The sequence below is a fragment of the Balaenoptera acutorostrata genome, chromosome 3, assembly GCF_949987535.1.
Source record: "Balaenoptera acutorostrata chromosome 3, mBalAcu1.1, whole genome shotgun sequence".
Taxonomy (NCBI): domain Eukaryota; kingdom Metazoa; phylum Chordata; class Mammalia; order Artiodactyla; family Balaenopteridae; genus Balaenoptera; species Balaenoptera acutorostrata.
In genome coordinates this window covers 117,207,759-117,235,511 of record NC_080066.1, presented here as the reverse complement: position 1 = coordinate 117,235,511, position 27,753 = coordinate 117,207,759, and the positions used below count along the sequence as shown (strand labels likewise).

The window sequence follows — 27,753 nt, the reverse complement described above, 5'->3', positions numbered from 1 at the left end:
AAATGTGTATCTCAACTACTGAAGATCAATAATGCTAACCATTTTACTATAGTTAAAACCTCCAATGCAACTTGGAGTCCAGGTTCAGGAATGAATGAGGAATTGTAAAATAAAGGCCTTGCCTCACATGCCCACTTACTATAGTCAGAGCAAGTTTTGAAACCACAGTTTTAGTTTGCAATTTATTAATTATGCCATATAGCTATAGTTTAAATTTCTGGCTAGTAAGTTCCTTAAGACAAAGAAACTTGGATCTCTCAACAAAATGAATAAAGCTACAATGTGAAGATGGTGAACATTTATTTAACTGTCTGCATGTACCAAAGACTTAATAGTTAAAACTGGAGGTAAAAAAGACAGGATGCGATTATTTCCAAAAGCACTGTTTTTATTTATACAGAGTCCTAACCACTTCAGTGGCAGGAGGAGTGGGAGAGGTTCCTTTTTCAATTCAGGGGCCCACATAACGCTGGTCTGTTGTTACGAAACACACAGGCAAGTGGCGTCATGGACTTGGTAAACTAACTACAATGTTTAGTCTCTCTCTGCTAGAGCAACAAGGTGAACATCAATCTCTGCTTCTGTAAGAATCCTGGAAGGCAAAGGGGAAAAACCCCCACAACTATTTACTTTTTGAAACCTTTTTATTATGCAAAATTCAAAAAACACACAAAAGTAGGATAGTAATGAACTCCTGTGTACCTATCACCCAATTTCAACAATTATCAATTTATAGCTAATCTTTTAAAAATCAATACACCCACCACTCATCCCTTCAGATTATTTTGAAGGAATTCCCAGGCATCATATCAACTTCATCTATACACACTAATGTTTACCTCTTTGACATCAGATCTAGAATTAAGTCTTTTGAAAGAAAAACCCTTTTGGTTGCAATTATGATAGCAAATATTTAAATTAAATGTAAAACTAAACTATACATAATGTATTCTATCTTAGCTCCTATGTCAAAATGCTTTTATACCTACTATAACTCAAGTTTGTATCAGCCTAGAGACAAGAAGGCACTCCATGTTGAACATGTTATTTTCTAAATGATGTTTGCCCCAAAGAAATAACAATTGCTTGGCAATCTTTAATGTGACCCATTACTGGTGAACTTTTAAAAGTGAAATTTGTCAAAGTGACATTTTTTAGTGCAAACTGGGGCAATGTAAGTAGTTTATACAGTTGTGTATGCTTATGTCATATATTCTAGTTATTATTTAAGTATACTTACTATCACAGTATTTATAAATGATACAAGAGTTTTTCTGAAGACATAGGATATTTGGTTTCTTACTTATTTAACTAGTAGATGGATATAAAGATTTTAAAGGTTATAGGAGGGTCTCAGAATAGAAAACAAGAACTATTTGTAGATCCTTTAGAGAGATTGTTCCTGCTGGAATTTTACTGCTTTAAGAAAATTTCTTTTAAAAAGGCAACCTTTTCCTATGGGGGACAGAAGGGAATTCATTTCTGTTTTTTAAAAAAATTCTATAAATTTTTCTTAAATCTTTCATGTTTACATCACTTGCCTGCAAGCAACAAAAAGAACAAATTAGAGAAGAAAAATGTACTAACAAAACTCTTCAAGGTCTGGTTAAGCTTAGTTTACTACCTTTTTTTCCCATCCCTAACAATGACCATGTGTCTTTATAACTGTGACCTAAGAGTAAATACACATAGTAGTCAACATGCATTCCAGCAGGTTCCCTGAATCTGTGGATTTAACTGAAGCATTTTTTACTATTCACAAGAGTATTCAGGTTCATGGTAAAAGTCAGTCACCACACAGGGTTGCTGGGAGGATTAAGTGAACTGATGTATGTTAAGCACCCAGTATAGATTTGACTCATGGAAGCTGTGAAGTTGATATGTGGGAGTTAGTCACTTAGTGAGTAAGAACAGACAAGGATCCAGCATCTGCAATTCAATTAGCTGTATGCAAAATTCAGGGGTTTCAAAGATATCCAAATAGGGTCTGAGGTACATCAGTATTTCATACTGCTCTTCAAAGCTCCACTTAAATAACCACTAAATAATCAAAGCTCCATCTAAAAACTACTAGTTTGGGAGCTGAATTTCTATTGGCCTTAAGCTAAAAAAAACACATAAACACTTATGCTTAGTTTACTTCTCAGATAAAGGAGGTTATTTTACATCATCTCTGGTATTAGATATAAAATAAATGAAATGAGAAGAAAAGCAGTTTATGTCTGTCTTAAGGAGACACCCAATAAGTTTCAAAACAGATCTCTCAGGTGCTGGGAAAAAAAAAAACCTAACTCTAGTTCAAAAAAGTGTTTTCCTCAAGTTACAGGACAAATGAACCAACATACCTCCACCTTTGTAGACTAGAATTTATCACTTGGCAAACTTCTTTAAGTACCTAGCCGACAATATAACTCACCTGAATTTAGGATTTTCAACTGTAACTACTCCAACTTCTATTTCTGAAGGTTTGAAATCAATTGATAGAACAGTAGACAGGCATGTAATTGCAGTCTGAAAAAAAGTATCAACATTAAAGTAATATAGTAGTTTTCAGAGATTCCAAGATTTTTCTCATTCCAAACTTACTCAAGTCATGAGTTAACCACAAGCTATTCATTTTTGCTCCATGTTTGAGGTGATGTAGTTCTACAGCCACACAGATTGCTTAATTCTAACATGTTGCCTGCCAATGACAAGAAACTTGTTTATACCAAGTCGAACTATAAACTAAAGGGCTCCAACAACAAAAATAGGGTGATTTACACAAAACAGTCTGTTTGCCTGGTGATCACTACATGCCAGGCAATATGCTTACTAGCACTTGGAGTGAGATGGGGAGAGGATAAAGATGAATGATAGTCTTCTTTCAAGGAATTTACAGTAATAACAATTTAAGAATGTTTTAAGTGGCTTTGTACCTGATGTGATTAATTACTTATGTAACTATGAATTGCAATTAAAAAAAAAACCTTTAAGAAACATTTGAACAGTGCCTCCTAGATGAGAACTAGCTTATTTCCTGTTAGTGTATGATAATACTGCCAACCAGACACAAAGGTATTAGATGGTAATTTTTCCTTTCTCGTTTATCAGAATCATGTTGTTAGTCTTTAGAACTGCTGTATCCCAGACCCTCTTTTCCACAATCCACTAAAATTTTGTTTTTAACTTCTTGGCAGTAAATAAGAAACTTCTTTAGTCTAAGGTTACTAAATATTTGTGTAAGAATTTTGTCTTGTCCTGTCAATTTAAAACTTCCCAATCATAATGAACAATCCCCTCAAGAACCCTGCATAAAACAGCTCTACTTCTGTGTCCCAGATATAATTTCTCTGCCAAGTCATCCTGTGAGCATATTCTTTTACTGTGAAGATGTCTGCTTCCTTGAAAATGGCTGCTTTTCCTTTAGGACCATAAGAGCAGCATTACTGACTCAACTGTTTCACTTCTGCTTCCAGTTGGCGTAAGCCTAATCTGAATCACAACCGTGCAGGTCTTTGGACCTGGTCTTGACTCCTATTCTTAGTTATAGTTTCCCATTTTACATGTGTTTTGTTGAAAGCAGTTTCAAATACATTATGAAATGAGATAGGGAATTAGATGAATAAAAACAGTCCTCACTGTTCCCATGTGACATCAATTTTACTATTAACCTGACAAACTTGGATATCATGACATAACCCAGGAATAGCCTATACAGATTGTCAATTCTGCAATGATCCTCATTATTCTACATAGCATAAAAAAAAGGTCAGTTCCTTTCAGCTAACTTACTTCCACTGTCTGTTCAAATGTCCAATCAAATTTCTTCTTCACTTTTTTTTCAAGGAAGCTGGTTGACTCGGTTTGTTTAACTCCTGCTGCAGTGGCTTTAAACCCACAGTAGTAACCTGCAGGATCACACTTGTACACCTGAGGGCCTTGTTCTTCATCTATACCGATTAAAATCATACCTAAACAGAAAGAAAGACCCTCATTAAATATCTTATGCCTTTATACAACAAGATTTCTTCTCTCTTGGTATTGCCACATAGCTGTTGTTAATCATTACTCTGGCCGTCTATTTTAGGATTTTTTTTTTTTTCCCTGAGAACAGGTTTTTTAATGTGTGACAGTAAATGCTCAATAAATGTGGAAATTAAATGATGTTACAGAAAAGACAACTCATGAAAGCAAAGAAAATCAGGTTAGCCAATTTCACCGTTCTTTTAAAAGTATTTTTTAAAGGATGTGTTTTGTTTTAAGAAAACTAATAACAAAACATAGGTTATCACCACAAATAAATTAGGTTAACAAATTTCTATTTTCCAAAAGGTTTTATCACGGATTTTTAAAAGGTTTTAATGATCACAAATGTAATTTACAATTCTCTAATCCTTGCTATTACCCAAAGCATGTTCCTTTGAACCCTAATCCCTCAAGACGTTAACTGGTCAAATAAATTTGGAAAATATACTTTTCACATACTTCTTTTAGAAAAAATAATATACAAAAGCATATTAAATGTTCTAAAATCTTCTGCTGTAGGTTGACCTACTTTAGCTCAGTAGTTCTTCAGTTTATTTGGCCAAGAAATACTTTTTCTTGTATAATTATGTTATTGTAATGACATACAATTAAAATAAACAACCACCACCAAACTTCTTTCTACTCAGCAGAGCAGGTAACAAAGTATTTAAAGAATAGCTTAACCCCATTTGAACCTTTTTTATATAGTGTCTTCTTACAAGATTTGGTATTTATTCAATGACTTTATTCACATTTACAGATGTTTTACAGAGTCTAGTAATGAGGAATTTTGAACCTTATTTTATTGACAAACACTATGACAGTGATCAGCTATCCATTTTATTCTAATGTTATGTTACCTTGTAATTTTCTTTACATTTTATACTTGAGCTGTGATACAAAGTACAAGGGCACCACAAAAGAGAGATCCACTTACTTCTTTGGGGGGAAAAAAGAAACACTTCTTTACTTCAGGGTCTTGCAAAATGAGCAGGTTTAACAGATGATAAGGAAATCAAGGCAAAAGGAACATGCACAAAGGCACACGAAAGGTCAGGGCACACCCAGGGAATGACAAAAGATCCATGTATTACAGGAGATTCAGGCGAAAGAGAAATGCAGAGCTTCAGGTCCAAGAGGCAACTTGGGAGTAAACTGTAAGGGGCCTTGCACATCATATTAACAACAAAACAACAAAATTTGATTTTAGAATGATAACTCATGTAGGAATATGGAACAGACTAGGAAAGAGTAAGGAGGAAGAAAGGCAGTAAATTAGGTGGCAGAGGCAAGAGACAATGAAAAAGTGACAGAGGAGATGGAAGGGACAGATATTCCAAGGTAAAGCTTGATGACTAAACAGATGACCAGGGAAGGTGAGATGGGGGTAGAACAGAAGTTGAGGATGAGAGTAGGAAAATAGCAATGATTTCAAGTTTGAAGTATCTGTGGGACATGAAGGAAGAGACTGGACTAAAGCTAATGAGGGAGTGACTGGCATATAGGTAGTAAACGAAGCCATCAAAGTGGATGAGATCACCCAGAAGAACAAAGAGGAGAGAAGGACCAAGGAGAGAAACCCGATGAACAACAACATTTAAGGGACCAGTAGAAGAGGATGAGCTGAGGAAACAGGAGGAGAAGAATATCATTGAAGAAATCAAGGGAGAATTTTTAAGTGACAGGTCAAAAATAGGGTCAGATGCTAAAGAAAAATCATTACACTGACTGCTTTAATTCTCATAAATGAAGACACAATGTCAGAAACAAACATGTTGAATTTTTCAGGCTAATTTATTACATTAAATCGCAGATCAGTAAAGCTTATTCCTCTCCCAATAAAATTTTACTTGTTTTTTAAAGAAATTTATTCTAAATATATGAATCACAGGCATATATGTGTGAGCCTGATTCTTTAGGGTGGTCCAAAGAAACTACATTGTTAAGATGCCTAATTTAGGCATTTCCATCGAACTAGTAATCTGGGATTGTAGTAGAATCTCCATTACAAAAGCCTAATAGCATCTAAAGTTTAAAGGTAGTGCCTAAAATACTGTTGTGAAACCTATCCTTCCATCACTGATTTATTATAAAGATTTCTTCACCTTTTATAACTTCCAAACCACATGTTCCAAACCCAAGTGTTACTGAAATAACTTTCTTTATGCATGTTAGCTAAAAAGAAATCATAATTCATCAATTATTTGGGAGACTTCTTTGCATACTCACAACAACCAAGAGGCCTCATTTCAGCATTCTGTGTGTAGACCTGAGAAATATCAGCAATTCTTTTACACAGCATGTCCACAGGAATCTCGTAACCATACTTGTATTTCCAATTAGCTGCTTCATAGCGTGCCCTCTGTACCTGGGATCTGCTGTCAGCTTAGAGCATAAAAAACAAAGGTTTACTTCTTTAGAAGGAAAGAATGAACCTCAATTCAGATAATTTCCCCAATATATACATATATCTCCATTATAACTTAAGGAAAACAGAAGTGGTCCACTATGGCTTTTTCTCCCACCAACGTATAATGCATGACTCAGCAATAAGTATGTGACAAAAAAGGAAAAGTTTAAAAAATGAAGTTCTATATCCAGCACTGCTCTTTTATGCTGAGCCCTTCATCAGCTGTCAAAATAGTTTCTAAAAGTATCTAATAACTCCCCAAAGAACAGGTTTTAAGGAAAGAAAATAATGTTTCTCTCAATCTTTTTTTTGTGGGCTTGAATTTTCCCTTGATTTCAGAAAATAAAAACCCAATGTTATTTTTATAATTCTCACCTACTTCTAACCAGTGTCACTATCACCAGGTTTGAGATAGTATACTGACTTATGTCCCCTTAAATTACTAACCATATCTGAAATAAATCATCTATGAGAGGGGCCTCAGCTCAGTCTCCCTGACTGTAGCATAGAGATCTAATTCTATTATACTTATGGTTTCAAAAAAGCTCACAATACTCTGAAGATATCGATACTAGCCTTGGAAGACTGCAAATCTACTCATATCACCTGAAAATCCGACACTAAAGGAAGCCTTTTAAAATTAATACAAAACTCAAAAATAATCTGAAGAAAATAACAAATATAAGTAGGTATTAAGTCAATCACCTGTCATTCCTGTCATCACGCAGCCGATGTTTTCAGTTATCTTGAATAAGTGAGTCACTGTGCTGGAATCCAATAGTTTGTCCTAAAGAAAAAAATAAATCAAGATAATTTAAAAAATCACAGGTCTCTGTGTAGTGACAAAAAAATATTATGGAATGATAACAATGAACTATATAATAAATGTCTTCTGCTCATTTTATAGTTAAAACCAATAAAAAATGGGGGCAGGGGCACGACTCTGTTTTCCTTTTTCAGATGATATGTTTCCTGTGGGCAAGAATTATAGCTCACCAAAGTGTGTTTTGAGGTCCCTGAAGACAAAAGACCTAGAAATCCCATTGTGCTTATAATCATACCACAAAGTTCAACATGTCAATTCTGTCTACTCAGTTAAATTGTCAATAAATTCTTCTTGGATGACAGACAGGAAAGCAGGGTCAAAGCAAAAATAATGTTAACATATATAATAATATACCCTTGTACAAACTCATGAAACATTCTTGCATTCTGCAACAACTGGCTATCTTGGCAGTACTACTTACAGGTACTTTCTTCTGTGTGACAATTACTGCACAGTCTTTCCCTCTGACAGCTACTGATGTAAGGCCACCCTGGTTAATAGCCTTAAAAGCATATTCTGGAAAATAGAAGTTTTTTTTAAGAGGTGAAATAAATGATCATAGATTCATACAATGGAATAATACATAGTTATTAAAAATAAAGAGCTTTATGAACTAACATGGAATGCCATCCAATACATGCAAAGTCAAAATAATAATGATAATAATAAATCGTAATTAAACCAACTCCACTTTTTTCCATTTTGATCATTTTCATCAGGTACAAATACCAAATTTCCAATAAACATTTAATTAATTTTTATTATAGCAAATCTTTTTCAATTATGTTTTATCATTTAAAAAGTTTGTTTTGTAGCCATTATTTCTACCAAGTCTGGTTTCCCTGGGTCAAATTTTGGTGATCTAAATTTTCTCAAGATTTACTATTTCTGTTAACTTTTGGTCAATAACTAATTGACCGTATGCAGTTTTAACTGCTGTTAGATTACTTTGCCTTTTTATCCCCCCTCTACCAAGTTGAAATTTTCTGGATCATGTTTTTTGCAATTTTCATGTTACCTACACTATAGGATTCTTCAGTTTATCTATAACAAACTTCAGCTTGTGCACTTCTCTAGCTGCTGTCAAATCATTCCCATGTTGAAACAGCCGAATCAAAGTGACTTATAAAAACAAACTACTTTGGCACCACGTGGTTCAGCTGATAATGACGTCATGCCTGTGGAGAGCAGAATTACAGATGAGACTAACCCTTTCTAGATTGTATATTTCTGTAATATTTGAACAATATAAACATATATTGTGTAATTAGGAAACGAGCAACAAAAATTAATATATGCTCACTGTAGAAAATATAAAGGATAATGTAAAAGAAAAAAATTACTCACTACTCCAACTGTTGTCTACATTTGATGCATAATAGATGCTTTTACTCTGTGCACCAGGTCTGAGGCCTGGTCTTATTTGGTTCAAAAAGCCACTGGTGATGAAGATCACCTGAGGAAGATACTACCTATGACACCAAAGAATTTCCTTTAATAGGAGCTGTGATAAAAATCCTTTGTCAAATATTTATAAATGGCCATATATTGAAGAGAACAAAAGAGTAAAAAGACTCTAGAAAAATCACCTCAAAGAAAATCCTCAGATCTAACTTACATTTAACTAGCTAATTACAACAGCTTGTTTTTACGATCCCATTACACCACAAACAACTTCTAAAATATAATGTTTCATAATGCTTCTCAGTTCTGTTTCTCATATGGTCAATAAAGCCTCTACCAGATCAACCCTCCATAGGTAAACTATAAACTCTAGACAAAACTACCCAAAGACACCAGAAAGAGGCCAAAAGAGGCATATTCCAGAGAGGGAGGCAATGCTTGAAGATGGCAATGGACTGGGGTGAGCTCCCCATTTTCATGACTTAAGCTTGCATGCAGGCCCCAGTCAAGGGTAAACACCCACAGTAAACTCTGTCCTTTTGGCCTGAAGAGCTAGAGAACAGCTTGGGGGAGTAACCACAGCTGCTGGAAAATGAGGGAGAGAAAGGAGAGAGCCAGAGAGGGAGAGCCCCAACTCCTATGTTGCCCAAATCCCTAGCTGATTCCATAACCACACACGCAAAAGACAGACTCCAAGCAGCCTAGCTAGGATAAAAGAATTGAGATTTAAGCTGCCACCCAAATTAACCACCTGCTAGAACAAATTAACGCTCTTTGGAGGAATATAACAGAATCCAGTCTTCACAACCTAACATTCACAAATGCCCAGGATATAAACCAGAATTACTCAACATAGCAAAAAAGAAAACAAACCAAACCAAACATAGTTAAACATGATCTACTTACAAGACAAGAGACCAACCCTGAGATGACCCAGATGTTGTATTAGCAGGCAAAGTTATTAAAACTATGTTCAAAGACATAATGAAAAATATTAAAGATGAAATAAGAAATCTCAGTAAAGTACAAAAGAACCAAATAGAAATTACAGAACTGAAAAATACAATATCTGAAATTTAAAAATTCACCAAGTGAACTTAACTGCAGAAAGGAGATATCTGAAAATGAATCAAACTATCCCCCTTTTTTTTTTGGCCTTGCTGCACGGCATGCAGGATCTTAGTTCCCAGACCAGGGATCGAACCCAAGCCCCCTGCAGTAGAAGCACGGAGTCCTAACCACTGGACCACCAGGGAATTCCCTATCCAATTTTAAACAAGAGAAAACAGATTTAACAAAATAAGTCTGTGGGTCAACATCAAAAGGTATAATGTGTGTAACTGGAGTCCCATATGGAGAGGAAAGCACAAGACCAAAAAAATCTTTAGAAATAATGGCTAAAATGCCCCAAATTTGGCAAAAGACATAAAATTTCATACTGAAGAACCAGCAAACTCCAAGCAGGATAAATACAAAGAAAACCACACCTGTGCTCATTATAGTCAAATTCCTGAAAACCAAAAGCAGAGAAAATTTTGAAAACAGAGAAAAAGAACAGATTATACACAAGAGAACAATGATTTGAATTCCATGATTGCACCTGAAGACAGTGGAACATCCTTAATGTGTGGAAAGAAAAATCATCAATTCAGAATTCTATATCCAACAAAAACATCCTTCAAGAATGAAAGTAAAATAAAGATACTTTCAGACTTGCAACAAAAATGCTAAAAGAAGTTCTTTGGGCTGAAGTAAATGATACCAAAAGAAAACTCCAATCTTTAGAAATGAGGAACATCACAATATGGTAAATAGCTGGATAAATATAAAAGACTATTTTATTCTCTTTAATTCTTTAAAAATACCTAACAAGGGCTTCCCTGGTGGCGCAGTGGTTAAGAATCCACCTGCCAATGCAGGAGACACGGTTTGAGCCCTGGTCCGGGAAGATCCCACATGCTGCGGAGCAACTAAGCCCATGCGCCACAACTACTGAGCCTGCACTCTAGAGCCCACAAGCCACAACTACTGAGCCCGCATGCCACAACTACTGAAGCCCATGTGCCTAGAGCCCATGCTCTGCAACAAGAGAAACCACCTCAATGAGAAGCCCACGCACTGCAATGACGAGTAGCCCCTGCATGCCCCAACTAGAGAAAAGCCCTCGCGCAGCAATGAAGAACCAACACAGCCATAAATAAATAAATAAATAAATACATAGATAGATAGATAGATCTATTTTATATATATATATATATATATATAATACCTAACAAAAGTTACAACGTTTGTGGAGTTTATGAAATATGTACATATATTACTTATAAAAAAGGAAGGGAGTAAATGGACTTTCAATGTTTCAAGGCTTGCACATTTTATGTGAAATGAGAAATATTAACTCTAAGACTGGAAGAAGTTAAGCATGTATATTATAATCCTTAGAACAACACTAAAGGATGCTAAGAAGTAGCCAAAAGGCTAACAGATTAAAATGAAATTCTAAAAACTGCTCAAAAAATTGAAAAGGCGGCAAGGGAGGAGGTACTGGGGAACAAATAAACAAACAAACAAAACAAAGACAAACAGAAATAAATAAAATAGTAAGTTTAAATCTAACCATGTCAACAACTGCACTAAATGCTAATGGATGAGGGGACTTCCCTGGTGGCACAGTGGTTAAGAATCTGCCTGCCAATGCAGGGGACACAGGTTCAAGCCCTGGTCTGGGAAGATCCCACATGCCGTGGAGCAACTAAGCCCATGTGCCACAACTACTGAGCCCACGTGCCACAACTACTGAAGCCCGTGCGCCTAGAGTCCATGCTCCGCAACAAGAAAAGCCACCACAATGAGAAGCCTGCACACCGCAATGACGAATAGCCCCCACTCACCCCAACTAGAGAAAGCCCGCGCGCAGCCAAAAATAAATAAATAAGTAAATAATTTTTTTAAAATGCTAATGGATGAAATACTCCAATTAAAAGAAACTGACAGATGTAGAGAACAAATGTATGGACACCAAGCGGGAAAAGCAGAGGGGGGGAGTGGTGGTGGTGGGATGAATTGGGAGATTGGGATTGACATACATATACTATTATGTATAAAATAGATAACTAATAAGAACCTGCTGTATAAAAAATAAATACATAAAATTCAAATTAAAAAAAATTTAATTAAGATTTAAAAAAAAAGCAGAAACCGTCAGAATGGATAGAAAAGCAAGACTCAAATATATGCTGCCTACTGGAGACACACTTTAACAAATGGATGAAAAAACGTATACCATATAAAAGTAAGCATCAGAAAGTTGGAGGGACTATATTAATATCAGATAAAGTAGACTTCAAGACAAAGAGTATTATCAGAAATAAAGAGAAACATTTCAAAATGACAGAAGAAACAATTCATAAGAAAACATAACACTCATAAATGTATACACACCTTTTAAGACTACTTCAAAATACCTGAAAGGAAGACTGACCAAGTTAAAAAAAGAAATGGACAATCAAACCCAGTTAAAGATTTTAACACTGCCACTCAGCAACCGCTAGAAATAGACAAACACCAAATAAGTAGACATACATGATATGAACTACACCATCAACCACCCTGACCTAGGTGGTATCTGTAGAATACTATTGGCAATAACTGAAAAATATACAGGCACATGGTATTAACAGTACATGGTACATTTAGCAAGACAGACCATATGTTAGGCCGTAAAACAAGTCTCAATTTTTAAAGTGCTGAAATCCCTATACTTAGGGAAAATTTTTTTTTTCAATTTTTTTTTTAAATTTATTTTTATATTTCTGGCTGTGTTGGGTCTTCATTTCCGTGCGAGGGCTTTCTCCAGTTGCGGCAAGTGGGGGCCACTCTTCATCACGGTGCGCGGGCCTCTCACTATCGTGACCTCTCTTGTTGCGGAGCACAGGCTCCAGACGCGCAGGCTCGGTAATTGTGGCTCACGGGCCTAGTCGCTCCGCGGCATGTGGGATCCTCCCAGACCAGGGCTCGAACCCGTGTCTCCTGCATTGGCAGGCAGACTCCCAACCACTGCACCACCAGGGAAGCCCCAGGGAAAATTTTAAATGTGAAAATTTAAAACCACACTTCTAAATAATCCATACGTCAAAGAAGTAATCACCAGGGAAATTTTTAAATATTTTGAACTGAATGGTAATAAAAATGTATCAAACTTGTAGGATGCAGCTAAAAGTGTTCAGAAGGAATTTTACTGCTATGGTGGACAGATCCTAAGGTGGCCTCCCCTCCACAATACACGCCTCCTGGTGTTCACATCTTTGTGTAATCCCCTCCCCTGAGTGTGGGCAAGATTTCTTAACTTCCTTCTAACAAACTAAATATGGCAAAGGTGATGGGATGGCACTCTACTGATTACATTATATAAGACTCCACCTTGCTAGCAGACTCACTCTTAAGATTCTTCTTGCTGGCTTGATAAGTAGCTATGCGGCAAGAACCACCGGTGGCCTCTGGTAAACAGACAGAAGGTAGTTGGGGCCCTCAGTCCTACACTGCAAACCTAAGTTTCCACTTTAAGAAGCTAGAAAAGGGCAAAGTAAACCCAGATTAGAAGAAAAGATATAATAAAGATCAGAAATCAATGAAAAAGACAAAAAAGAGAACATGAGCAAAGTCAAAAATTGATTCTTTTAACAAAAAACAATAAACCAATGGGACTTCCCTGGCAGTCCAGTGGTTAAGACTCTGCGCTCCCAATGCAGGGGGCATGGGTTCAATCCCTGGTCAGGGAACTAAGATCTCACATACCACAAGGCGCAGCCAAACAAAATACCAAAAAAAACCCCAAAATTATAAACCTTTTGGTATGTTGAAAAACGGTCCCCAAATGATATCCATGTCCTAATCCCTGGAACCTGCAAATACTACCATATATAGCCCAAAAAAAAAAAAAGAGAGAGAGAGAGAGAGATCTTTGCACATGTGATTAAGTTAATCTTGAGATGGGGAGATTATCCTGGTGGGCCCTAAATGCATTCCTATTAAGAGACAAAGGGAAACCTTATACACACAGAGGAGAAGGTGCTATGAAGAGGGAGCAGACAGATTTGAAAATGCTGGTCTTGAAGATTAGAGTGATGCAGCCGCAAGCCAAGAAATGCTGGCAGCCTCTTGAAGTGGACGAGACAAGGAATGCATTCTTCCCTAGAGCCTCCAGAGAGAGCATGGCCCTGCTCGACAGCTAGATGTTGGTCCGGTGATACAGATTTCAGACCTCAGGCCTCCAGAACTGTGAGAGAATAAATTCTGTTGTGTTAAGCCTCCAAGTTTGTGGTGATTTGTTACAGCAGCCACAGGAAACTCATACAAACCTCTAGCCAGACTAAGAAAATAAGAGAATACAAATGACCAGTTATCAGGAATAAAAGAAAAGTTATCACTATACATACTATAGAGATAAAGAAACATTAGGAACAATCAATTCTATACAGATATATATCTGGGTCACCATCCTTGATCTCACCTAATTTCAGTTCCACATTTTCAACTGCTTGCTGTCTGTTATTACCTGATTGTTCAGAACACAATTCTGGCCTAAAAAGTATTCCATCTATGGTTATACAGGGCTATTAGTTTGCAATTTTTACCATCTCTCCTCTTACACTGTACTTTTTGCTTAGAGACCTTGACCCTTCCCACACCCATGTCTTTGCTGCTTCAAGTCCTCTCTGGACTGCCCTATCACTCTTATTTCCACCTAGCCAAAGCCTGCCCTTCCCCTCAAGCCTCTTCCATTTCCCATGGACACTTTCTCTGATTGTCCTAGAAGGGACTCTTCAACCCTTTCTCTGAATTCCCATAGTATTTCCTACCTCACCAGTAATTTTAGCATTTTCAAATGTGTATTTCCCCCTCCACCACCAAAATGGATAGTCAAAGAAAGTAGGAACCAAGGAACTTGAAAATTACACTTGCAACCGGTAGACACTAAGTCAAAGGTTGGCCATGGACCCAATCCAGCTTACTCAAACTGGTTTAGAATTCACAGTTTTCTAGAAAGATTTTAATTAACTAAAAGTCTGATAAAATAAAATCAGGGTTTCGTTTTTCTTAGAAAAAAAATTCTGGTATCTTTTGACCTTCATTCCCACATAGCAACTGTCCTGCAGAGGAAAAATCATCTAGGGCTGGCATGTGTTATGCAGTTTTTCACAGTACCCATCATTCCTCCTCCTATCACACCAGCCGGTTTCACTCATGTGCATTACTTATCTGGTCTGCTTAAATAATGCAAAAGATAAAAGGCCACAAAAGAAAGAGCTACAGCCCTCACCAGATAATAAAATTTTGTCCCACAAAATATAAAAAAAATATTTTTTACACATAGAAAATGCTTCTCAATAGACAATGTGCCTATGAATTAGCTAGAATTCATTAAAGGAGTCCTAGTCCTCTCTCCCTCTCTATATAGAGTAGTGCTGTCCAACAGAACTTTCTGTGATGATGGCAGTGTTCTATATTTGCACCGTCCAATATAATAGCCTTTAGCCATATGTGGCTACTGAGCACTTGAAATATGGCTAGTGCAATGAAGGAAATGAATTTTTAATTTAATTTAAAGTTCTAGTTAAGAATATCATTCCTGGGACTTCCCTGCTGGTGCAGTGGTTAATCCACCTGCCAATGCAGGGGACACAGGTTCGAGCCCTGGTCCGGGAAGATCCCATGTGCCGCAGAGCAACTAAGCCCGTGCGCCACAACTACTGAGCCTACGTTCTGGAGCCCGTGAACCACAACTACTGAGCCTGCATGCTGCAACTACTGAAGCCCACGTGGCCGAGAGCCTGTGCTCCGCAACAAGAGAAGCTACCGCACTGAGTAGCCCGCGCACTGCAACGAAGACCCAACACAGCCAAAAAAATAAATAAATAAAAAATAATTTAAAAAAAAAAAGAATATCATACCTGGACTGCCCTGGCGGCCAGTGGTTGAGACTCCACACTTCCACCGCAGGGGGCACAGGTTCCATCCCTGGTGGGGAACTAGGATGCCACATGCCGCGTGGCGCGGCCAATAAATATATATATATATCATTCCTGCTCTTCATCTCCTACTTTCCAGTCTCCTTCACGGCTTCCATCTCTTCAGCTGACTCCTTAAACTGGTATCCCCCAGAATTCTATCATTTCTCCCTATCACTGGATGATTTTATCCTATATAATCACCACTAACTATGTCATCTTTTAGCTCTGAACCCACATTTGCAAATGCCTATTTCTCCCACAGGCATGTCTGAAATTAAACTCCTCTTCTCTATAAACCTCCTTCTTTTTTTATAGTCCTTATCTCAAATTACTAACCACTCAAGTTTTCAAGCTGGGTACCATTCTTGACTCTTCACTTCTCTCTCATCAGAGAAATGTCCACTCGTATCTAGGATTTGCTTTAAAATACTCCAGCAGAGAGGGGAAAAGTATATGGGAAAACAAGATTGATAAAATGCTGACAACCGCTGAAGCTGGATTATGGATACATGTGGGTCATTGTATTATTCTACCTACTTTGGTTTGAAATTTTCCATAATAAAATCTTTGAAAATAAAACTCAAGAATCTCCCCTTCTCCAGCCTTTCTCTCTCAATACCTTAGTTCACTCATTAGGGCTTATATGAATTACTGAACAAGCCTCTCCAAAGTGGTCTTCCTGTCATCTGTCCCTTTCTACTCTAATTCTACACTCAACTCTTCTATTTTACTTAATAATTTTGTTGTTCTTAAACATTTCTGCCGGCTATGTCCAAAACCTATAGGACAAAGTCTGAACTCTAGCATGGCATCCAAATCTTTTCAAAATTTTGCTACAATCTACTCTTCCAGTTATCACTGTCTGCTCCAACCACACTCACTGACCAATACACTGGTCTCCCTGAATTTCCTTATCTAATCTCCATGTAGATCAATTTATCTTCTCTGAGGAAACTTTCCTGGCTCTTCCTGTGAGTGTCACTTCCTGAAGTACCCTTTTTTGCACAGATATTTTAGTAGTTACCATGGTGCACTGCACTGTAATTTTCAATAAAATTTTGTGTAAATGAATCCCCATTATAACACTACCACCAGCATAAAATGAATAAGCTACAAAGACACATATTGTACAGCACAGGGAATATAGCCAATATTTTATAATAACTATAAACGGGGTATAACCTTTAAAAATTGTGAATTACTATGCTGTACACCTGAAACTTATATAATATTGTTCACCAACTATACCTCAATTAAAAATTTTTTTAATTAAAAAAATTTAATTTAAATAACAATACCACCATAAAATATATATTTACAGTAATTTCCACAAAAATGGAAACTGCCAAGTAAAGAATCTAGAGACAATAACCAAAAACTATCTTCTAAAGGAACACTGGTAGAGTAAAAAGTAATGTCACAGTTTATAGCAGAGGTGAGCATGAAGCCCAATTAAGAGAAAATAGTTTATAGGCAGCATTTAAAAGGCATGTTTAGTTTTTAAAAGTCAGAATTCACATGTCAGAAATAGTAATTAAACACTTTATCTCCATCACTAAAGATATGGTTTTTTGGATAAAATTTCAGAAACTTACAAAACTAGCAAACACTGTTATGTTGATCTCAGTAATCTGTTATTGAATGTCCAAGATTATGCAGGAAAATGATAGCCCATTTCTCATTTTTTAAATGGGAAAAATTATAATGGATTTATTATTTTAAATGGGAAAGATTATAATGGATTTAAGTTACATATTAAATTTCTTAATTAGTAACTTAAATACATAGTAAATTACCTATTATATATGTATTAGATTGAACCACACGAAAGAGCTATTTTTATAGGTAAAAACCAGTGGAACACCAGCAGTTTCACAAGGTTCAACCTAACAACAAACAGGTTAGAATGAAAACTGCTTCCTTGATTACAAATAAAATGGTTAATAAACAGTTGTTTGTATATAGAGACCTCTTTTCCACAGTAGTCTCTTACACACTCTGCTTCCTCCTCTACAATTTTCCTCAACACTCCCAACTTTTCCAGGACTCATTCGTATAACACTAGGAAAAAACAGGGGCTAGATAATATAAAAGGTACTGTGACACAATGTTCAGGACAAGCACACAGTGCCCAGCAATGGCTCACGGTATGAGCTGCTCAGTGTGATGCCAGCGACGGCAGCGATGCACGTCCCATTTACGGACGCTCATTTTGAAGCATCTACAGGTGATTCTGAAAGTCTGCCAACTACAGGAATGTAACTCAAGATTTATCCCACCCATAATTTTGTCTAAAATGCTGTACTGAGATGGAAACTAAATTTTTGGTGGTCAGCATGATGTAGGGTATACAGAAATAGAAACAGATATGTTGTACACATGAAACTTACATAATGTTATAAGCCAATGTTACCCCAATAAAACACAAATCTAAAACTAAAAAAAATAAAAGAGAGAATGCAGCCCTAATGACACCTTAATTTTCAGCCTGTGTGACCCTAAGCCTACCAGACTTCTAACTTACAAGACTGGGAAAAAATAAATAGACGTTTAAAAACAAAAACCTGTACTGAATTTTGGAAAACATGATTTTTTCCCATATAAACATGGGCTGGAAAAATAATGTATGGTCCATATATTCTTCGAAGTTTGGTTATCAAAAAAATAAGAGATGTTCTACTGGGGCAAGGCAGGTATTCTGCAGGATATGTCTACATTCAATTTGAATGCTGTACGACTAGAAACTTTTTGTTAATATTTTTTAAAACTGCCATTCTGTCTTTCCCTAACCTTATAACTTAAGCAGGAAGTGTGTCTCATTTCACAGTGCCTCCAAATATTACACTCCTTAAAATGGTGATGTTCAAGCAGGTGGGGTCATTAGAAATCTTGGCGTTTGTGTGTGTGTCGGGGGGGGGATATGAGGTTGAAAACATAGCAGTGTTTGATCCCATTATTTTTGTGTAGTTTTAATATGTATGTATTTATGAATATATACACGTATGTATACATATACACATTTAATTTCAAATCAGATTCAAGAGGGCATGAGAAGTCTGGGTTGAGAAACACTACTTTAAAACAAGAATTTTTTTTTAACAGCAAAAGAGGCAAACAGTAAGTACTTCTCAGTCCATTTATTTGTGAAACTCCTGATTCCATTTTTATCAGCCACTTGTTTCTTCCTGACAGCATCCCTCACAGAAACATTTACTGAGCACTTACTATGTGACAGACACTCAGTACTTTACATCTATTAACTCATTAAATCGTTAGAGACCTATAAGGTAAGTGGAATTATTATCTCTATTTTACATATGTAGAAAGTTCTCCTAGTTGGTGTGGCGCAAGGACTCCCCAGGAATCCTGGCTTCAGTACACAGTACCACTTCTAGATTAGAAAACTGTCCTCTCCAGTCTGTCTCTACCAGACCATTTCTTTCCTTTCCTTATCAGCATGCTCCCTTCTTAGAAGCAACCAGGCAGTGCTCACTTTCATCTGGGAGGCAAATTCAAGTGATTGCTCCTACCTCTCTTGCCAGGCATATCCAGCAAGAGACCTGCAAGCAGAAGAGAGGCCTGAAAGAAGTCAGGCTTATGGGCCTTCATTTCCCCACTGATAAGTGCTCTGTATATAGCGCTACAGTTTTTCTACACACACACACACACACACCCTACCCCTTGAATACATTCACTGAGAGAAAATTTTCAAGGTACAGGTAACAATCAAAAATCTTTCTCTCTACTCCTTGGGAACAAACACTGCCAACAGTTTGTTTATGATTATAGTTAGCATTGTAACTTTAAATTTATACCTCTATTTTTTTAATTTACCAACTTTAGACTACATTTATCTTTTGAATCCCAACTATGGAAGATGAGGAACATACTTGCCTTTCCATTCATCTTTCCATTCCTTTGTCATCTCTCCATTTTTCTTATATTATTTTTCCACTGTTATGGTTAACAATTTGCACTTTATAATTCTTATACGTTTTGTCTTTGGCAGATTCTAAAGTTTATAAACTAATAAATAGTATTTACAACATTATGACAATGTACATATATTTCACTAGAGAATCAAGCATGGATGGACAATGAAAGAAGAAAATAGAGCTACTAATTTAATAGACCAAATATAAAATAAGCCAAAGAATCAAACAAAAAATAACATTTACTGAGGACTTAAGACTGTGCTAACCACTCTACATATATCATTTTATTTAATCCTCGAAACAACCATGTAAGGAAGGAATTATTAGGCCAACTTTGCAAACAGAAACTAAGGCTAAAGTTACATCACTTGCCCAGGTAAGCTAGTATGGAGGAGAGCAGGAATTTGAATCCAGGTATGGCTCCAGGGCCTGGGCTCTTCACCACTATACTGCTTGCTCATACTAACTATTCTTTCACTTTCCTTTTCCTAGCAATGTCTAATTAGTGCCCTGAGTAGCAGAGGGAATGTGTTATACAACAAGACAGAGCTTAAAATTATTCTGTCTAGATATTTAATTTGTTTTGAACTACATGTTCTATTCTGAATCTTTTAAAACTATTAAAATGACACTATATTCAGCCTCTCTACTCACCAAATCGGGGAAGCGTTAAAGCCTATGCTTTATGGCTAGATTTCAAAATATAGTATACAAAAGCAAAGTGTAGGTCTAAGTGACTTTTCCTGTTCGCATATTAAAAACCATGAAATAAAACATTCAAAGCATAGTCTAATATAGAAAAAGTCTTTAAAACTCAGGAATGAAACTTTAAAAATGAAACTTCCTTGAAGATACAATTATCATCTCTCTGTTCTACCTTAGGTCATATTTTTCAATTGGGGATGAGTTAAGGGGTTACTGAATTACCCAATATGATGTTGTTTCTTGCTACGTTACATCCAGTATGTAGCCATATAGTAGACTGCTTTCATTCCAAGTTATCTTTATTTCTAAAATTTACAGGTGAAGAGAACTTCATTTATAGGCCAACTCTCTCCTTATGATTTCCAAGCACAGACGATTTTATCACTATCCTCGCCAAGGCACTGAGGTGCTAAATTCACTCAAAAATGAAACCATCTCCGGCCAGCTGTAAATCAGGTTCTCCTGATACTGAATTCTCCAGGAAAAGGGGTTAAGGGTCCGGGGTTATAATCATACCCTAAACCCTGACACTTTTTCAATCCAACAAAATATATTACTATACTGAATAACTGTAATTACTTTAGGGTTTATTTCCGTTGAAGCTGTTCAGGAAACAGCTAGTTCACCATACCTCACCTACAATTCAGAACCAGCTTTTAAACTATAGCAGCATTCAAACACATGTGGGTTAAGATGCTAGTTTCAAGAGCAGCTCTAGAACTGACAGCCACTCATCCTGTCCACCAGTTTTTCAAAGATGTCCTGAACTCTGTAGGTATTTGTAATTTGGCGCTTTTTATTTTTCTTTTTATCCGTTTGTTTACGTATCTGTCACTCCCTTTAAGCTGTGAGCTTCAGTATAGGTGAGGGTGTGACATCTTTGCATCCCCCAGGACCAGCACAGCGTCTGGCACACACAAGGCTCTGAATGCCTACGCGGAATTAACCACAGGACCAAGAAGTCCATGCTGCAAACAAAGGAAAACGGAGGGGGGACGTTTTAATTGCAAGGTCAAGGAACCAATTACCCATTAGAGGATTACAGACGTTGGGCCCACTCACGTCAAACAGCCCTACCTTCCTTAACGCTTTACAGTGTCCAGGCAGTGCGGCCGCTTGCCCTGGAGAGCCCGAGGCCTTCAGCCTTCGGGCTCCCATCCCTGCCTGCAGATATCGGTGGGAACATCACGGGACTCGACCTGGCCTCGGCCCTCCTCCCGTCCCAGCTCCGGCCATGCTTCAGCCCGGGACTAAACTCCGGCCGCGGCTTCCTGCTCCAGGCCGTACCATGACAGAGCAATTCGAGTGGACCAAAGGCAAACCCGGTTCACTCACCTACTTGGTAGAGCCGGCCCTCGGGGGAAAAAATGGTAATGTGGCGGTCAAAACCAGCGCTGGAGCCACGGGACATGGTGTACCACTACTCCAAGCACAGTCCCGGGGCCCCGTAGCTCCCGCACCAGGTGTACAAGCCCCTCCGGAAGTTGCAGCGACTGCTTCCGGGGCACTGGCGGGCTTCATCTGCTCTTGCGCCCCGAAGTCACGACTCTAGCGTCAGTTCCCGTGCGCCTGAGAACTCCAAGGCCCCGCCCCTGGTGGAGGGTGGGGAGAGCGGACCAAAGGTTTTCGATGTGCGCATGCGCCAGCTCCATGTGTGGGCGGCTTTAGGATGGCTGGTGAAGTTCTCGTTGAGGTGGCTTACAGAGCTTTCATCTAGAGAATGAATTGACTATAGCAAGAACAAAAAAGCTTTCCGGGGCCATGAGTAGTGAGTTGCCTGTCTGTGGGATCGCGTATTTAACAAGTCTCTCGTTAGTTTTGGCACCTGTATATCCAGCCTGGCTCTGGCTTGCTGGCGTTCTTCTAACCTCTTTACCCAACCACTTTGCTTCCTGCTACTGGAGGGAGAAATAAATGGATTGCAGCTGCTCCCGCAGCAGCCGTTAATTTCAGGTACAGAAGGGAGCGGGTTCTGCTAGCCACTCCAGAGCAGAATTTTCTTCTGGCCAGGCAAGATCTTCCTTTGGCCAACAACCCCCGACAGTTTTGTCTTAAAAGTGGAACTGGGGGGCTTCCCTGGTGGCGCAGTGGTTGAGAATCTGCCTGCTAATGCAGGGGATGCGGGTTCGAGCCCTGGTCTGGGAAGATCCCACATGCCGCGGAGCGGCTGGGCCCGTGAGCCACAACTACTGAGCCTGCGCGTGTGGAGCCTGTGCTCCGCAACAAGAGAGGCCGTGATAGTGAGAGGCCCGCGCACCGCGATGAAGAGTGGCCCCCGCTTGCCGCAACTGGAGAAAGCCCTTGCACAGAAACGAAGACCCAACACAGTCAAAAATAAATAATAAATAAATTAATTAATTAATTAAAAAAAAAAAAGTGGAACTGGGGTTGAAATATAGGTATAATACAGGAATCAGTAGCCTTGATTGATAATGAACAAGAACCGAAGGGAAAGGCTCATAGCAGGCCGGCGTTAGATGAACTAATGAGAATAATTCCCAAGCAGACAAGGTAGCTCCGGGAGAACAGCAGGTGGCTTTTGGAACTGTAAAATGCGCCTATTTTGACCTACCTCAAGGCACGCTCCTATTTAGTGAATATAAAAGGCAAAACAGATGTTAAGCTAGTATCGCCCGCCCCCTCTGCCCAATAGTTCGTGCGCCAGGAAGGCCAGCTATACCAAGATTTCTGGCACTTCAATACCAGCTGTAATGAATACTGAAGTAGGGGTTCTTACCTCTTTAATGTATTTTCTCTTAAACTCACTTTCCACTTAAAAGAAAAAATTTTGTGAGAGCCTCCGAAGGAGTTTCTTATGGAAGTTCCAATTTCTCAAGAGTGTTTATTAAAAAATAAACTTCTATTTCATTACTGAAAAAGAAAATTCAAAACTGAAACTCAATTAAGAAAATACTAAGTGCAGACATCATCTCTGGCACACAGGGTACTTTCCAGCTCTGTCTGATTCCCAAATGTACTGATAAAAGTTGTCCCTTGCTTCTGGTTTAGGTCCCTATCCTCAGCACCAACTCCTCCTGATCTTTTTTTTTTAAATTAATTTTATGACAATACTTCGTGTATATATAAATATATTTTTAAATTAATTAATTATTTATTTATTTATTGCTGTGTTAGGTCTTCGTTTCTGTGCGAGGGCTTTCTCTAGTTGCGGCAAGTGGGGGCCACTCTTCATCGCGGTGCGCGGGCCTCTCACTATCGCGGCCTCTCTTGTTGCGGAGCACAGGCTCCAGACGCGCAGGCTCAGTAATTGTGGCTCACGGGCCTAGTCGCTCCGCGGCATGTGGGATCTTCCCAGACCAGGGCGCGAACCCGTGTCCCCTGCATTGGCAGGTGGATTCTCAACCACTGCGCCACCAGGGAAGCCCTCCTCCTGACCTTCTGAGTACTTTTTTTTTTTTTTCTCAGACACTGAGCAAGCCTCCTAAACTGTAATTCCTACAGTTTACCTGAAGAGTCATAGATAAAATGAGTTCTCTGTAAGGCTGCTAGGAGGGTGAACTCATTCAACAGCCCCCTCTATGCTGATATTTCCTCAAAACTAGGTCTCTAGCTGGATCCTTCTCTGGTGCTGAGTCTTCTCTAATCGCATATATGACATTTTTCACATTGAGACACATGGTACCTCAAAACCCAGCATGTTTAAAACAGAACACCTGGGGCTTGCCTGGTGGCGCAGTGGTTAAGAATCCACCTGTCTGTGCAGGGGACACGGGTTCGAGCCCTGGTCTGGGAAGATCCCACGTGCCGCAGAGCATCTAAGCCCGTTCGCCACAACTGCTGAAGCCCGCGCGCCTAGAGACCGAGCTCCGCAACAAGAGAAGCCACCGCAATGAGAAGCCTGTGCACCACAACGAAGAGTAGCCCCCGCTCACCGCAACTAGAGAAAGCCCGCGCACAGCAACGAAGACCCAACTCAGCCAAAAATCAATCAATCAATAAAATAAAACAGAACACCTCATTCCATCTCTTTTCTCCCAAGCCAGTTCCTGTCCCTCATACCACACTTTCCAAGCCCTCAGAGCCAAAACCTTGCAGCAGCCTTCAGTTCCCCAAAACTTCCTATTCTGTCCCCATGTAGTCTTTTTTTTAACACAGGCTTTTAAAAAATTATTATTATTATTATTATTGTTATTATTTTTTGGCTTCCTTGGGTCTTCGTTGCTGTGTGCGAGCTTTCTCTAGTTGTGGCGAGCGGGGGCTACTCTTCGTTGTGGTGCACGGGCTTCTCATTGCGGTGGCTTTTCTTGTTGCGGAGCACAGGCTCTAGGTGCTCTAGGTGCTTCAGTAGTTGTGGCGCGAGGGCTCAGTAGTTGTGGCTTGCGGGCTCTAGAGCTCAGGCTCAGTAGTTGTGGCACATGGGCTTATTTGCTCTGCGGCATGTGGGATCTTCCCGGACCAGGGCTCGAACCCATGTCCCCTGCATTGCCAGGCAGATTCTTAACCACTGCGCCACCAGGGAAGCCCCCCCATGTAGTCTTGATCCTTCTTATTCTGCTCTCCTCTTTTCTGTTGTATAATTCATAATTTTGTTCACTGTTTATTGTCTCTCCTCCCCCATCCCAAGTTCCATGAGGGCAAGAATCTTTGTTTTGTTCACTGGTATAGCTCAGGCAGCTTGAACAATACCTTGCATGTATTAAGTGCTCAATAAATATTAGTAGAATGAATGAATCCCTTACAGCATAGGGATTAGGAGTGCATCCCTTTCTATTTAAACCTGAATTTAAATCCCATTTGTGACAGTTACCAGATATGTGATCTTATGCAACCTCCCTAAGTCTGGATTTCCTTATCTGTTAAATTTGGGTAAGATCCACTTTATGGGGGCTGTTGTGAGGATTAAATGAGAGAAGGCAAGAAAGTGAGGTGTTAAACAAAATACCTAGCACATAATAAGCACTCATTAAACGGCTGTGATTTTTGCCTTCCTGTCTGGTCAGTCACCAAATCCTCTTGATTATTCCTATGGGGTAACTCCATCTGCTTTTCACTCCCACTGCCCCTGTCTGGATTAAGACCCCTTTTCCAGTTTGCCTGGTCTGGCACAGTAGCATCTCTTCTTGTTGATCCACATTCTTGGATTCACTTTCTTGAGCAAGATCTCAGTGGGTTGCTTCTCTGCCCAGATTTCTTTGAGCTCCTGAATCAAATTCAGCCTTGAGCTTAGCTGACCTTGTACCTATCTTTTCAGCCTTGTCTTCCACTTCATCCTCCTATTTCCACTGCAGGGCTACATTCCACAGCACAGCTCTGAGAAGCACCACCCGACCCTCCTCAGGCTCTCCCCTTCCCCCACACTCCTGTTCCTCCTGTAAGGACACTCATTCCCATCTCGTCATCTAAGAAGCTCAGATCCACCAATCTGCCTCTTTTCCCCTATATGCCTAGTGCATACAACTTGATTCTTTTATTAGCCTGAACCAAGTGAAATGACCATTTCTGTAGGTCAAAAGCGTCAAGTATTGGTAATCATATGGTTTACCTTAAAGAGTTGTGTGTAGGGGCTTCACTAAAGACTGGCAGGGCAGAGCCTGAATACCTCTTATCTCTGTATTCTCTACCACCCCTGGCATGGGGCTTGGCTCATGAAAGTTCAGTAAATGACTGTCAAGTTGAACTAAAAACTGTAGAAAGACAGGGAACAATTGAGAAATGCTTTCATAGCTGCCTTTCCTTCCCACATAGACACGACCCGCTGTGAAGCACCCCTGGGTGTTCCCTGCCATGCAATGACGGGATATTTAAAATCACACACACTTCAGGCTGTGAAAATTATTTCACACATTCAAACAAATTCTGATCCTCTGTTGAGGTTGCATTTAAGCTGGGCCCTAAAAGAGGCATAGGATTTTGGATGGCATATACATATTAATACCCTAAAGGATACTTCCTGGAAGGAATCGACCTCATTTTCAATACAACACAAACTGAAAGCTAGAATTAGAACATCAGCCTCCTTGAGGGCAGTGGCCACATCTGTTTTGCTCCCCGGTGTATCCTCAGTGCCAAACAGTACCTAGCATGAAGGAGGCGCTCTCATCATTCACTGAATATGCATTCTCACTGTTTGGGTTTTCTACTATGTTGAACTGTTTTTATTTGAAGAGATTTGTGAATAAATGAAAAATCCAAATCTCAAAAACCTAAAAGCCCAGAGATTTTGTATTAGAATTTGAGGGTTTTCCACAAGGCCAATGGATTCCTCTGGGAAATCTTTCAGAAAGACGAACCCCTTGCTGATTCCATTGCTAAGGGAAATCCCCAGGAAGCAGACTTCACGAATATGTGCCTTGGGTACCAAGCAGCAGCTAATCTACTCACCCAGGTGGACTTCCCCCTGGGTTGGGGAGCTTTCACAGAAGTCTGGGGACCAGTGTTCCTGCAGCTTTAACACAAGCCTATGGGGGCAGACTTGCTGTGTCTGTATGGAAAATTTGACCCTCTTCTCTGTTGGGCCACCAAGTTAGACTTTCTGAAATGACTTTCTGGTTTTTTGAAAACTTTTAGAGATGACTTGACATCTCGTGAGTCTTGGAAAATCTCCTGGGGGCCTCCATTTGACAAGGCCCACATTCTCCCCTGGGGGTGGAGGTAGGTGGAAGGTAGGGGTTACCCACAAGGCAAAGGTAAAAACTGGCCGCGTAGATTCCCAGTGACTGCAGACATGCTGAATCACATGGTGTTTAAAGGCAAGATAAGAATTTAGCCCTTAGCTTAAGACGCTCTGCTGGTGGTTTCAGTGAGCCAGGGAATATAAAAATGAAGCTTATCTGTGTTTCCATGTGATATTAGCAGGTGTTGAAACACTGGTAATAGAGTATCTTAGGAGAGTTAGGATTCCCTGATGTTAAGGGGCCCCAGAGGTCAACTGTGGCCACTACAGAGCTAGGGATGTGGCAGCCCTGTGTGGACAGTAGCAGGGAGGTAGCTCCCTGGTCAGATTTTGAGCCATCAGGTGCCTCCTCAGGGGACTGAGGGCAAGAACCTAGTTCTGTTCGTATTTCTCCCTATCTGTATCTTTCTCATACCAATAGAAACCCTAAAGCTCTTCCCATACCCCAGTAGCTATGGTTGGCTACCTAGGAGTTGTCAATCTGTTTGAGTCTTGGGGAAAAAGAAAAGGGTGATTTCTTTGTACTCCAGTTCTATAATTTATGGGCAAAGGAGAGGGACAAATGGGGCATCAAACGTGGTGTGGGAAGTGCTACCGTGACTTATATGAGGCACTTGGTTATGCTTCTACTCAAAAGCCCTTCAAACCATATTCCAATAAGGCAACACTCCCCAGCGCTCTCCCCCGTAACACCTAGTGTGGTTCTCTCACCCTCCAATACCAATGGTGGGTTCAACATAGCAGTCATACAGTTATCATTTCCCTGCTACTACTCCATCCTTTCCTTTCCAGTCAATATAATTCTGCATCTGGCTTCTGTC

General features: G+C 39.2%; 1 protein-coding gene across 2 annotated transcripts; it reads right to left on the bottom strand.

Moving 5' to 3' along the window:
- Positions 1 to 367: 367 nt before the first annotated feature.
- PSMA6 (proteasome 20S subunit alpha 6) lies at positions 368 to 21,804 on the bottom strand. 2 transcript variants are annotated; one of them, XM_057544048.1, is made up of 8 exons: positions 21,634 to 21,772; positions 13,085 to 13,215; positions 7,666 to 7,760; positions 7,124 to 7,205; positions 6,238 to 6,393; positions 3,775 to 3,953; positions 2,417 to 2,511; positions 368 to 592 (listed from the first exon to the last, which is right to left on the bottom strand). In XM_057544048.1, the coding sequence occupies exons 4-8, from the start codon at positions 7,137 to 7,139 to the stop codon at positions 535 to 537; spliced, it is 504 nt and encodes a 167-aa protein (XP_057400031.1). In that variant the 5' UTR covers positions 7,140 to 7,205; positions 7,666 to 7,760; positions 13,085 to 13,215; positions 21,634 to 21,772; the 3' UTR covers positions 368 to 534. The 2 variants fall into 2 exon arrangements, with proteins under 2 accessions (XP_057400031.1, XP_007180773.1); XM_007180711.2 differs by lacking the exon at positions 13,085 to 13,215 and having other exon boundaries at positions 21,634 to 21,804.
- Between the last annotated feature and the right edge of the window lie 5,949 nt (positions 21,805 to 27,753).